Source organism: Hypanus sabinus, chromosome 22 (assembly GCF_030144855.1).
Source record: "Hypanus sabinus isolate sHypSab1 chromosome 22, sHypSab1.hap1, whole genome shotgun sequence".
In the NCBI taxonomy this organism is placed as follows: Eukaryota; Metazoa; Chordata; class Chondrichthyes; order Myliobatiformes; family Dasyatidae; genus Hypanus; species Hypanus sabinus.
The window spans coordinates 14089129-14102919 of record NC_082727.1 but is presented as its reverse complement, the minus strand read 5'-3'; the positions used below and the strand labels follow the sequence as shown (position 1 = coordinate 14102919).

General features: G+C 45.8%; 1 protein-coding gene across 4 annotated transcripts in view; it reads right to left on the bottom strand.

Moving 5' to 3' along the window:
• The window catches only part of LOC132379346 (prominin-1-A-like), a 95774-nt gene that overhangs the window by 42523 nt on the left and 39460 nt on the right, over positions 1-13791 (bottom strand). For all 4 annotated transcript variants that reach the window (XM_059947080.1, XM_059947079.1, XM_059947077.1 and 1 more), the window contains 4 exons: positions 10697-10893; positions 9366-9440; positions 892-955; positions 17-176 (listed from right to left, as the gene is read on the bottom strand). In XM_059947080.1, the coding sequence (XP_059803063.1) occupies positions 17-176; positions 892-955; positions 9366-9440; positions 10697-10893 (496 nt within the window). The remainder of the gene's footprint in view (positions 1-16; positions 177-891; positions 956-9365; positions 9441-10696; positions 10894-13791) is intronic.

Genomic DNA, 13791 nt, shown 5'->3' with positions numbered 1-13791 from the left:
CCTCTTTCTGACTCACCTGTATTTATTTGCCTCTTTAACTTGCGGGTAGTATTTTGTTATTGAGCTGTTAATGTTGTCGATCTCAGACGTGATCGAACCTGTTGTTTTTAATATTGGAAACTCCTCTTGGATGTTCTCCACCCGAGTTTGAATATCCGCCAGACTCTTCTTCACTTCTGCATTTCACAGAGAAATGAGATTGATGAAGAAAATTTCTCTGAAGGACGGATAGAAGCAGGTGCCACGTATTGGATTTCTAGTTTGGACATATAGTGAAATGTGGAAGCTTTCAGAGAGTGGCGTGAAAAACAAAATACAGACAGTTCTGTGGGCGAAATTGCCTTGTTGATGAGAAAGGTCGGAGGAGAATGGCCAGACTGGTTCAAGCTGACAGGAAGGCAACTGTAACTCAACCACACGTTACAACAGAGGTGAACAGAGGAACATCTCTGCTCCCTGAGGTGGAAGAGTACAGCTGGACTAGATCAGGAAATATAGGGGCAGCACGGTAGTGTGGTGTTTAGCACAACGCTTTATGTCACCAGGGACCTGGGGTTCAGTTCCCGTCACTGTCTGTAGGGAGTCTGTACGTTCTCCCCGTCGCTGTCTGTAGGGAGTCTGTACATTCTCCCCGTCACTGTGTGGGTTTCCTCCGAGTGCTCCAGTTTCCTCCCACAGTCCAAAAGCATTCGAGTTTGTAGGTTAATTGGTCATTGTAAATTGTCCCATGGCTAGGTCAGGATTAAATCGGGGGATTGCTGGTCAGCGTGGCTCGAAGGGAGATATTCCACGCTCTATCTCAATAAATAAATTAATTACACCCCGAGTGACGACAATATTATAGGTACAGGAGATGCCCAATAATGTGTGTATATCATGAATCATTCTCACCTGACACGGTGCTGGCAGATTGATTGGTAACCATGGCTGGTGTATCATTGAAAGCTCGGTAACCCTTCACCAAAAGCAACAAAGACAAGTTAGGACGTTGAAAGTATTGAGATTGCAAAGCTGTGAGTGTCTAGTTACTGATACACTGCCATAAAGCGATATAAATAACCTTTGAGATTTATTGACGCTGAGCGTTCCGGAGAACATTTTGGAGACTGAGTGTCAGCGATAGCTGTCAGCATTGCCATGACTACTGGAGTCTGCTTTGCTTTATCCTTGCTCCAGTCTACACTCTGTGGCCGTTTTATTAGGTGTACCTGGTCATTAATGTAAGTATCTAATCAGCTAACCATGTGGCAGAAACTCAATTATTAAAAAGCATGCAGACATGGTAAAGAGGTTCAGTTATTGTTCAGACCAAACATCAAAATGGGAAGAAATGTGATCAAAGTGATTTTGATTGTTGGTGCCAGATTGGGTGGATTGAGTACATCAGAAACTGCTGATCTCCTGTGATTTTTACACTCAACCGTCTCTAGAGTTTACAGAGAATGGCATGAGACACAGGAAACTGCCTTGTTAATGAGAGAGGTCAGAGGAGAATGGCCAGACTGGTTCAAGCTGACAGGGAGGTGACAGTAACTCAACCACACGTTACAATAGTGGTGTGCAGAAGAGCATCTCTGAACACACAACACGTCAAACCTTGAAGCGATGGGCAACAGCAGCAGAAAACCACAAACATACACTCAGCGGAGACTTTATTAAGTTCGGGAGATAAACTACAATTAAACTGGATACCTGGGGGTTTTATAGAGAATTACAGAGATTCACTAATGGATACAATATGGAGAATAATTACACCTGGAATTAATTACAAAGAAATGGAATTGTCCAGGAATGGCTTAATGAGAAAAACTGATATTTTGGAATAGTTTTCCAGGGTTTTTCCAAATCTTTCACCTGTGTTATAACAGGTAAGTGAGAATCCATTGTGGGAACATCACTACTGTGGAGGTAGAATGGGCAGTACAGTATCTCAGAAGAACAGTTGTCTTCGGGCTCAGCGTGTTGCTTTCTGTTTGATCAGCACCGCCCAACTTTACAACAGGAAAAGAACGGTGGAGAGAGTGAGAAATTCCAAGTTGCTGGGTGACAAGATCCCAGGGTCTCTAACCTGGTCCCAGCATATCAATGCAGCTATAAAGAAGATAAGATGGTGGCTATACTTCATTAGGAGTTTGAAAGAGATTTGGTTTGTCACCTAAAACACTCAAAACTTCTATAGATGTACCATGGAGAGCATTCTGACAGGCTGCATCACAGTCTGGAATGGGGGTGGTGGGGTGGGGGGGGTGGTGGCTACTGCTCAGGACCGAAAGAAGCTACAGAAAAGTTGTAAAATGAGTCAGCTCCATCTTGGATACTAGCCTCTGCAGTATCCAAGACATCATAAAGGAGTGGTGCCTCAGAAAGGTGGTGTCCATTATTAAGGACCCCATCATCCAGGACATACTCTCTTCTCATTGTTACCATCAGGTGGGAGGTACAGAAGCCTGAAGGCACACACTCAGTGATTCAGGAACAGCTTCTTCCCCTCTGCCATCCGATTCCTAAATGGACATTGAATCCTTGGACTCTACCTCATTTAAAAATATATATTATTTCTGTTTTGTACTATTTTAAAATATACATAATATAAATAGATATACACACATACATGCCCTTACTGTAATTGATTAACTTTTTTTCTATGTTATGTATTGTATTGAACTGCTGCTGCTAAGCTACCAAATTTTATGATACATGCCAGTGATAATAAACCTGATTCTCATTCTGATCTCTTGTACTGCCATTAACTTTTTTCTAATTGTGATTTCTTTTGCACTAATGTCTTATTTTGCACAGTCTTGTCCTTAAGAGTCTTGTACAATTGATGTTCTGTGTGCTGTTTGTATCTCTATGTACCTGTGATACTGTTGTATCTATGCCTCATCGTTGATATGATGATAAACTTTGCTTGGCATAAGTTGAGGAATCATTACCCGATGACAATTTTCAGTAAGTAAGCATTCTCTATGCTCTGAAACAGTACCATAAGCCCAAAGGACTATCAGCCAAGCACCAGGAGCAGAATAAGGCCATTCAGCCCATTGAGTCTGTTCCATCAATGGAGATGATTTATTATTCCTCTCAACTCCATTCTTCTGCCTTCTCTTTGATGCATAACCTTTGATCAGGAACCTATCAACCTCCACTTTAAATATGCCCAATGACTTGGCCTCCACAGCTGTCAGTGACAATGAATTCCAGACTTTTCACCCTCTGGCTAAAGAAGTTCCTCCTCATCCTTTTCTAAAGGGACATCCTTCTATCCTGAGGCTGTGCCCTCTGGTCCTAGACTCCCCCACTAATGGAAACCTCCTTTCTATGTCCACACTATCTAGGCTTTTCAATATTTGATAGATTAACCTCTGTTTCTCCACAAACACTGCCGGCTCTGTTGAATATGCCTTCTGTTTCAGAATTTAAATGGCTCTTTTTGTAATTTCGTTCCATGATATCCTGATAAATAAAGATGGATAAATAAAGATTGTCTATCTCTGAATTCATGCTGTTGATGAACTCTCTACAAGACTCCTGGGTAAAAAGTCATTCCTGCCATATCTTGCATTTACCACCCTCCCTCTTTTTAGCCTAATCCTGGGATTTCACAACTTTCTAATCTTGGACGTTGCCTGGGAAAGAAGGTGCCAACTTTATTTCTAGGCCAACAGGCAGAAAGATAATGGGAGGGCAGTTTCCGTCCTCTGCTGATGAAGTCAGCATCCCAGCAGATGAATCAATGGCTACTTCATCAAGCAAAGTCATGTATCAACCATGAGACTGCAATCTTCTGAGTGCCAGATACAAGTCTGTTGACAGAGGAAGTTACAAGAGATCCAAGTACAATCCCTGGAAAGCCAAAGTAGCAATTCTGGACTAAACCTGAATAAATGAAGAATGTCGGCACTTGTGGCAGGGCTTGAATACTGTCACTGCTTATAAAGTTAAATCAAGGCGACAAAAGGGCTTCGCTTCCGGATGAGCTCAATGCTTCTACACTCGCTTTGACTGTCAAATCACAGAGGGACTGTCACAAACTCCCACATCCCCCGATGATCCTGTGATTTCAGTCTCTGTGAGCAGCCTTCAGGAGACTGTGAACCCACGAAAAGCATCCAGCCCAGGCAAGGTACCTGGCCAAGAAAACTTATGCTGGTGTTCGCTGAGATCTTTAACTTCTCACTTCAGCAGTCTGTGGTACCAATCTGCTTCAAGCAGGCTTCATTTATACCAGTGCCTCAGAAGAACATGGTAATCTGCCTCAATGACTATCATCCTCAGTGGTAAAGTGTTTTGAGAGGCTGATGATAAATATCAACTCCTTCTCAAGAAGCGACTTGGATCCATTCTAATTTGCCCACCAGAGCAACAGGTCCACAGCAGATGCCATCTCACTGCCTCTTCGCTCAACCCTGGAAAGGTGCATACATCAGGATGCTCTTTATCAATTATAGATTAGCATTCAATACCATCATTCCCTCTAATCATTAAGCACCAAAACCTCTGCCTCAGTTATCCCCCTGTGCAATTGGATCCTCGACTTCCTCACCTGCAGACCCCAGTCATTTCAGATTGGCAGCACCATCTCCTCCACAATCTCCATCAGCACAACGAAACTGTGTGTTTTGTCCCCTGCTCTGCTTGCTTTACACTTATGACTGTGAGGCTAAGCGCAGCTCCAACATCATAACTAATTTGCTGATGACATCACTGTCACCGGCAAAATCAAAGGTGGTGATTGGAGGAAGGGAGGGAGGTTGAAAATCTGGCTGAGTGGTGCCACAACAACAACCTCTTACTCCATATCAGCAAGACCAAGAAGCTGATCATAGACTTCAGGAGAAGGGAACCAGAGGCCAATGAGCTAGTACTTATCGGAGGTCAGCAAATTTAACTTCCTCGGTGTTATTATTTCGGAGGACCTGTCCTGGGCCCAGCATGCAAGTTCAAATATGAAGAAAGCATGACAACACCTCTACTTCCTGAGGAGTTTGTTAAGTTAAGGGGTCAGACAGGTGATTCTGTGGACGCAAGAACGAAACATGGATGGTAGTTTGCCCCCCAGGTGCCAGGGACCGGGTTGTTTCTGATCACATCTATGATACCCTGAAGTGGGAAGGTGAACAGCCAGAGGTCGTGGTACATATTGGCACCAATGACGTAGGCAGGAAAAGAGAGGATGTCCTGAAACAGACTACAGGGAGTTAGGAAGGAAGGTGAGAAGCAGGACCTCATAGGTAGCAATCTCGGGATTACTGCCTGTGCTGCACGACAGTGAGTTTAGGAATAGAGTGAGGTGGAGGATAAATGTGTGGCTGAGGAATTGGAGCAGGGGTCAGGGATTCAGATTTCTGGATAATTGGAACCTCTTTTGGGGCAGGTATGACCTGTACAAAAAGGACTGGCTGCATGAATCCGCGGGGAACCAATATCCTGGCAGGGAGGTTTGCTAAGGCTACTGGGGAGAGATTAAACTGGAATTGCTGGGGGGTGGGAACCAAACTGAAAAGATGGAGGAAGGGGCGGTTGGCTCACAAATAGAGAAAGCTTGGAGACAGTGTGAGAGGGAGGATAGGCAGGTGATAGAGAAGGGACACGCTCAGACCGATGGTTTGAGATGTGACTATTTTAATGCAAGAAGCATCATGAACAAAGCAGATGAGCTTAGAGCGTGGATCAGTGTTTGGAGCTATGATGTTGTGGCCATTACAGAGACTTGGATGGTTCAGGGGCAGGAATGGTTACTTCAAGTGCTAGGCTTTAGATGTTTCAGAAAGGCAAAAGAGGTGGGGGTGTGACACTGTTGATGAGAGATAGCGTCACGGCTGTAAAAAAGGAAGAAGTCATGGAGGGATTGTCTACTGAGCCTCTGTGGGTGGAAGTTAGAAACAGGAAGGTGTCAATAACTCTTCTGGATGTTTTTTATAGACCATCCAATAGTAACAGTGACATTAAGGAGCAGATAGGGAGACAGATTCTGGAAAGGTGTAATAACAGGGCAGTCCCAAATATTGATTGTCACCTAGAGCAAGGGGTTTAGATGGGGTGGAGTTTGTTCGGTGTGTTCAGGAAAGTTTCCTGACACAATATGTAGATAAGCCTACATGAGGAGAGGCTGTACTTGATCTGGTATAGGGAAATGAACCTGGTCAGGTGTCAGGTCTCTCAGTGGGAGAGCATTTTGGAGATAGTGATCACAATTCTATCTCCTTTACCATAGCAGTGGAGAGAGATAGGAACAGAAAAATTAGGTATGTTCCAATGAGACAGGGATCAGAACTGTGGTGTGTAAAGGCTGTTGAAAATCTTGTCAAGTAGAAAAGAAAAGCTAGGTAATGATGGAGATCTAGAAGATTATAAGGCTAGCAGGAAGGAGTTTAAGAAGGAAATTAGGAGAGCCAGGAGGGGCCATGAGAAGGCCTTGGTGGACAGGATTAAGGAAAACCCCAAGGCATTCTACAAGTATGTGAAGAGCAAGTGTATATAACAAGAAAGAATAGGGCCAATCAAGTGTGACAGTGGGAAAGTGTGTATGGAACTGGAGGAGATGGCAAAGATACTTAATGAGTACTTTGCTTTAGTATTCACTACGGAAAAGGAGCTTGGCGATTGTAGGGATGACATACAGCGGATTGAAAAGCTTGAGCATATAGACATTAAGAAAGAGGTTGTGCTGGAGCTTTTGGAAAGCATCAAGTTGGATAAGTCTCTGGGACCAGATAAGATGTACCCCAGGCTACTGTGGGAGGTGAGGGAGGAGATTGTTGAGCCTCTAGCAATGATATTTGCATCATCAGTAGGGACAGAAGAGGTTCTGGAGGTTTGGAGGGTTTCAGATGTTGTTCCATTATTCAAGAAAGGGAGTAGGGATAGCCCAGGAAATTATAGACCAGTGAGTCTTACTCCAGTTGTTGGTAAGTTGATGGAGAAGATCCTGAGAGGCAAGATTTATGAACATTTGGAGAGGCATAATATGATTAGGAATAGTCATCATGGCTTTGTCAAAGGGATTCGTGCCTTATGAGTTTGATTGAATTTTTTGAGGATGTGCCTAAACACGTTGATGAAGATAGAGCAGTAGATGTAGTGTATATGGGTTTCAGCAAGGCATTTGATGAGATACCCCATGCAAGGCTTATTGAGAAAGTAAGGAGGCATGGGATCGAAGGGGACTTTGCTTTGTGGATCCAGAATTGGCTTGCCCACAGAAGGCAAAGACTGTTTGTAGACGGGTCATATTCTGCATGGAGGTCGGTCACCAGTGGTGGGTCTCAGGAATTTGTTCTGGGACCCCTACTCTTTGCGATTTTTATAAATAACTTGGATGAAGTAGAGGGATGGGTTAGTAAATATGCTGATGACACAGAGTTTGGAGGTGTTGTGGATAGCATGGAGGGCTGTCAGAGTTTACAGCGGGACATCGATAGGATGCAAAACTGGGTTGAGAAGTGTGAGGTGGTTCATTTTGGTAGGTCAAGTATGATGACAGAATATGGTATTAATGGTAAGACTCTTGGCAGTGTGGAGGATCAGAGGGATCTTGGGGTCCGAGTCCATAGGACACTCAAAGCAGCTGCACAGGTTGACTCAGTGGTTGAGAAGGCATATGGAGCACTGGACTTCATCAATTGTGGGATTGAGTTTAAGAGCAAAGAGGTAATGTTGCAGCTATATTGGACCCTGGTCAGACCCCACTTGGAGTACAGTGCTCATTTCTAGTCACCTCACCACAGGGAGGATGTGGAAACTATAGAAAGGGTGCAGAGGAGATTTACAAGGATATTCCCTCAATTGGGGGGCATGCCTTATGAGAATAGGTTGTGGGAACTCGGCCTTTTCTCCTTGGAGCAGCAGAGGATGAGAGGCGACCTGATAGAGGTGTATAAGATGATGAGAGGCATTGATCGTGTGGATAGTCAGAGGCTTTTTCCCAGGACTGAAATGGCTAACACAAGAGGGCACAGTTTTATGGTTCTGGGAAGTAGGGACAGAGGGGATGTCAGGGGTAAGTTTTTTTCACGCGGGAGTGGTGAATGAGTGGAATGGTGACAGTGTTGGAGGCGGATAAAATACGGTCTTTTTAAAGACTCCTGGATAGGTACATGGAGCTGTGAACATAGAGGGCTATGGGTAACCCTAGGTAATTTCTAAGTAAGTACATGTTCAGCACAACATTGTGGGCCAAAGGGCCTGTATTGTGCTGTAAGTTTTCTATGTTTTTGTATTTTCTAAGATTCAGCATGTCATCTAATTTATAATCCTCTATAGATGTGTAGTGGGAAGTATGCTGACCGGCTGCGTCACAGCCTGGCCTGGAAACACCAGAAGAAAACCCTACAGACGTAGTGGGTACGTTCCAGTCCATCACTGGTAAAGCACACCCACCTTCAGCACATCTACATGAAATACTGTCGAAGGAAAGCAGCATCCATCACCAGGGACCCGTACCACCTGGGATCCACTACTGCCATCAGGAGGAAGCACACGAGCCTCAGGATTCACACCACAGTTACCACCACTCAGCTGTCAGGCTCTCGAACCAAAAGTGATAACGTCACCCAGCTTCACCTGCACCACCATTGACATGTTCCCACAAGCTATGGACTCTTCATCTCATGTTCTCAGTGTTTATTATAATTTCTTTTTAAATATTTGTGTGTTTGCTTTCTTTTCATATTTGCACTTCGTTTCTTTTGCACTCTTGCTGAGCGCCCCAGTGGGAGCGGCCTCTCGTTGATTCGGCTGTGGTTATTATTCTACTATGGACTTACTGAGTATGCCCACATCTCGTGGCCGTCTTTGGTGACATATACCATGTGTGCTTCAATAAGTTTACTTTGAACTTTCAAACTTTGAAGAGATGAGGAGATTCACAGCCCTCGATATCAGCTACCCAGGATGGATGGTGGAAGAGAGGGAGAGAGAGAGGGGGAGAGAGAGAGAGAGAGAGGGGGAGAGAGAGAGGGGAGAGGGAGATAGGAGAGAGAGAGAGGGGGGAGTGAGAGAGAGGGGGAGAGATGGGGAGAGGGGAGAGAGAGGGGGAGAGAGAGGGGAGAGAGAGAGAGGGGGGAGAGACGGGGAGAGGGGAGAGAGAGGGGGGAGAGAGAGAGGGGGGAGTGAGAGAGAGGGGGAGAGATGGGGAGAGGGGAGAGAGAGGGGGGAGAGAGAGGGGAGAGAGAGAGAGGGGGGAGAGATGGGGAGGGGGGAGGGGGAGAGAGAGAAAGAGAGAGAAAGATTTTGGCAGGCTAGAATTGCATCTGCGGAATCTCACGTTTGTGTACCATTACTAACACGACTCAGTAAAAAATTTAATCTCACTGCTCCTTTGTCAATCTTCCTCTGCGCATACACAATGAGAAACTCTATACCTCTTGTACAAAGGATTGGAAGTTCGAATCCACAACTTTCTTCATGGCAATGATCACTTGGTCTATGTTGGGAATCTGTTGGAAGAACAGAAATGAATTGTGTGTTAACATTGCTGATTCCCCCAACAGCCACACTCAAGGACCAAAGGAGCAATTGAAGCAGCTACAGTGAACAGAAGGTCCCTGGGCCCTGTTGTGGAACACAGGCACCTCAGAGAACAGGTCACCAGTTCCCTTAAAATGGAGTCACAAGTGAATAAGGTGGTGAAGCAAGCTTTCGGCATACCGGCTTTCAGCAGTCAGGGCACTGAATACAGAAGCTGGGAGACAGACACAGATGGCTGTGGCGGCCAAGTCATTGGGTATATTTAAAACGTAGTTTGATAGTTTTTTGATTAGCCAGGGTGTCAAACGTTATGGAGAGAAGGCAGGTGAGTGGGGTTGAATGAGATAATAAATCAGTCATGATAGAATGGTGGACTAGATTTGATGGGCCGAATGGCCCAATTCTTCTCCTAATGTCTTCTGGTTGGTGATATTGTGATTGTACAAGATGTTGATGAGGTCATTGATGTATTAGAATATCGAATGTTACACTACAATACAGGCCTTTCAGCTACAACATTACGCCAGCGTTTTAACCTACTATTAGATCAATCTAACCGTTTCCTCCTTTTTCCATTCATCAGTGTACCTACACAAGAGTCTCTGAAATGTCCCTCCTGTATCATCCTCCAGCAGCAACCTTTGCACCTACTTCTGCCACTCCCCCCCTCCAATCACCTTAAAACGATGCCCTCTCTTATTAGCTATCTTCACCCTGGAGAAAAGTCTCTGACTGCCCACTCTATCTATGCCTCTTACCATCTTGCAATTCAGTTAATTATTGTGTTCAGCTTTGCTTGCACTGTTGTGGGAAGGATGTGCTTAAATTGGAAGGTGTGCACAGATGACTGACAAGGATTTTGCCAGGATTCAAGTGGCTGAGTTATGGACACGTGGACCACTGCTCCTCGGGGTGTAGGAGATTGAGGGGCGATCTCATTACTTTACTGGGCTGTGTGCTGGCAACAGCATTTTTCAGTCGCGCCATTAATAAACTGCTCCAAGGTAGTTTGTGGTAGAGGCATCAAATAACGTCCGACATGAAGCCATGGAGGGAGCGACAAAGGAAAGAGCTAAAAGAGCAAAGTTTTAAGCAAAACTGAGAAGGAGAGTGATGGAGCAGTTTCTGGACAGGATTCCATGATGCCAAGGCCGGAGTGACACAGCTAGGAAGATCGGGGAAGAGGACCGGACAGGATGGAGAGAGGAAGCTGGACATCCCGTACCATGGAAAATTTGGCGCCAGTGGTGAGCCCAGTCACCAGGTCCTGGCTGCTGGTACAATTGGCTCCACATTGATGGAGGGTTGTGTTGATGCTCTCTTGGATGACGCTCAGATTCTGCTGGAGATCCTCCTGCTGCTGGATCAGCTTTGTCATCGTGTTGTTGATCAGCAGAAGTCTGTCGTTCATTTTCTGGATGTCTGTGAATGAAACACTTTGAATGTTTGGACCAGAGAGATGGAATCAGAATCCCAAAGATCAAATGCTGTTTCCTGTTGGGGGACATTTTACTCCCAGTTTCAATCCCATAGCCTAACGGCTTAATGGCAAGCAAACCTCACACTCAACTGAACAGCTCCAGGCTGGAAGTGGCAGCGCGCTAGCCTAGGGTTTAGTGCAGCTTCCCACAGTGCCAGCAACCGGGAGATCTGGGTTCAATTCCTGCCGCTGTCTGTAAGGAGTTTGTACTTTCTATCCATGACCGTGTGGGCTTCCTCGCGCATTGCGAGGTGCAGGTTAGGGTTAGTAAATTGTGGACGTGCTGTATTGGCACCAGGAGCTTGGCAACTCTTGTGGGCTGTCCCCAGCACTTCCTCGGACTGTGCTGGCTGCTGACGCAAACAACGCATACTGTATGTTTCGACGCACATTTGACAAATAAAGCTCATCTTCATCTCTCTCCTGAAGGCTCTCCTCTATCTCACTCTACCACCACACACTCTGCCCTTATTTCACACAAGTACGCACGCTTCATTCCTCAAACTCCAAGGCAACACAAAAATATTTATTCATTGTAGATCACTCTGCAAGATATACCATTCCGTTTCCTTATAGGATTGACATTAGATCCACCCGATGTCAGTTTTTTTCCTTTAATATTCATTCCACTAGTAAGTCCAATCTCTTGGTGTACAGTGGTGGGAGTGTCTGAAACTGACCTTTTCCCACTTGCACCAACTTTCACCATTTCCTTCTACGTGCAGACGTGGACCTGGTATTGTTCCAGTATAAATCCTCACACAGCTTCTCACTCCGTTCATCCATCTCCCGTGTGCCGTATTCTCACTACTTCCCATCTGAATCTATCCCATGTTGAGGGTGTGGCCGTTCCTCCGACTCAGACCCTAACCCGAGCCAGTAAACTCTTTCGATGCAAGGGTGCCTGGCAAAGCCAGTACAGACCCAGTCCCACCCTGGTGATTACACACATCCCATGGATTCAACTGGAGAACTGGAAATTTTGGATCAGGAACAAACACCCTGGGTCTCTGAACTTCTGCGATTCCACCTGGGAAGTTGGGTGTTATGTTTTATAACTTAAAAACTGATCAAAAGAAAAACACGGGAAAGCCAGGGGAAGAGGTGCCCACTCTTTGTTAGTGAGGCGCGCACACGTGATGTGATACCGTCATGCCACATGCCATTCACGTACTTTTACATACAACCCATAATGAATTATGTAAACAGCACGGAGTGCTGAATCAGACAATATATCTACAATTATACCCAGATGTTAAATACACAACATCAGTGACCAGCGCCTGCAAGTTTGTGAGTCCACTGGAGTCCTGGGGCTGGAGGGTTGCTTTGGTGCTGTTGCTGACTCTGGTTTGTTGTGTTCTGTGTTGCTCTGTTAAGCATGGTAGACATGCAATGTTGGGATGTGTGGCAACAGACATGGTCTGCCCCTAGCACGCCCTCATGGGTGGCATTGGTTGTTAACACAGGCAACACATTTCACCGTCTGTTTCTGTGCACTCGTGAGTCCCAGCTTGTGAAAAGAAGAGGCATTGAGCACAGTGTGGAACTCACCATACATAGTGAGAGTCCAGGCAAGTTGGGGGTTGTCGAACACTGAGGAATGATTACTGCAGATGGAAACTTCAGGTCCTGAGGGGACGGGTCAGGGAAGATGTCAAAGTGTGTCCACCAGTGGGAGAATGTTGAATGAGGGGACGTCAGAACATGCTTAGAGATTTAAAGCTGAGGTAAGAAGGATCGTTTTCTAATGGGGGAGGGGGTGAATTCCTGGAATTCTCTGCGACTGTGGCATGGTAACCTAGCCATTAGCTCATTGCTCTGCAGCACCAGCGATGGGGATTCGATTCCCACTGCTCTCTGTTCGGAGTTTGTACATGATGGTGCTTGTTTTCTCTGGCTCTGGTTTCCTCCCACATTCTGAAGGTGTACAGATGACGATCAGTAAACGTGGGCATGCTACGTTGGTGCCCAAAGCGTGGGGACACTTGTGGGCTGCCCACCACAATCCTCACTGATCTGATTCGATTCAAGCAACTGATTTCACTGCATCTTTCAATATTTCAACATACACGTGACTCAGAAAGCTCACCTTTAATCTTTAATGAGTTTTGTGATGGAAATGGGTCACTTACATTTTTGAAACAGTGAGGTTCTGAGGACAACTGGCAGAGAAGGGATAATGAGAACTGGGGCGGGTCAGTGATGAGCTTATTAAATGGGACAGCAGGGTTAATGGGCCAAATCGGCTAAACCAGCACTTACTTTTATCTCTTCTTAATAGTCATATCCACCACAAAACCTCACTCTACACTGTCCCATCACACACTCCCAGGACAGGGACAGCACGGGTTAGATACAGAGTGAAGCTCCCTCTACACTGTCCCATCACACACTCCCAGGGGACAGCACGGGTTAGATACAGAGTGAAGCTCCCTCTACACTGTCCCATCACACACTCCCAGGACAGGGACAGCACGGGTTAGATACAGAGTGAAACTCCCTCTACACTGTCCCATCACACACTCCCAGGACAGGGACAGCACGGGTTAGATACAGAGTGAAGCTCCCTCTACACTGTCCCATCACACACTCCCAGGACAGGGACAGCACGGGTTAGATACAGAGTGAAGCTCCCTCTACACTGTCCCATCACACACTCCCAGGACAGGGACAGCACGGGTTAGATACAGAGTGAAGCTCCCTCTATACTGTCCCATCACACACTCCCAGGGGACAGCACGGGTTAGATACAGAGTGAAGCTCCCTCTACACTGTCCCATCACACACTCCCAGGACAGGGACAGCACGGGTTAGATACAGAGTGAAGCTCCCTCTAC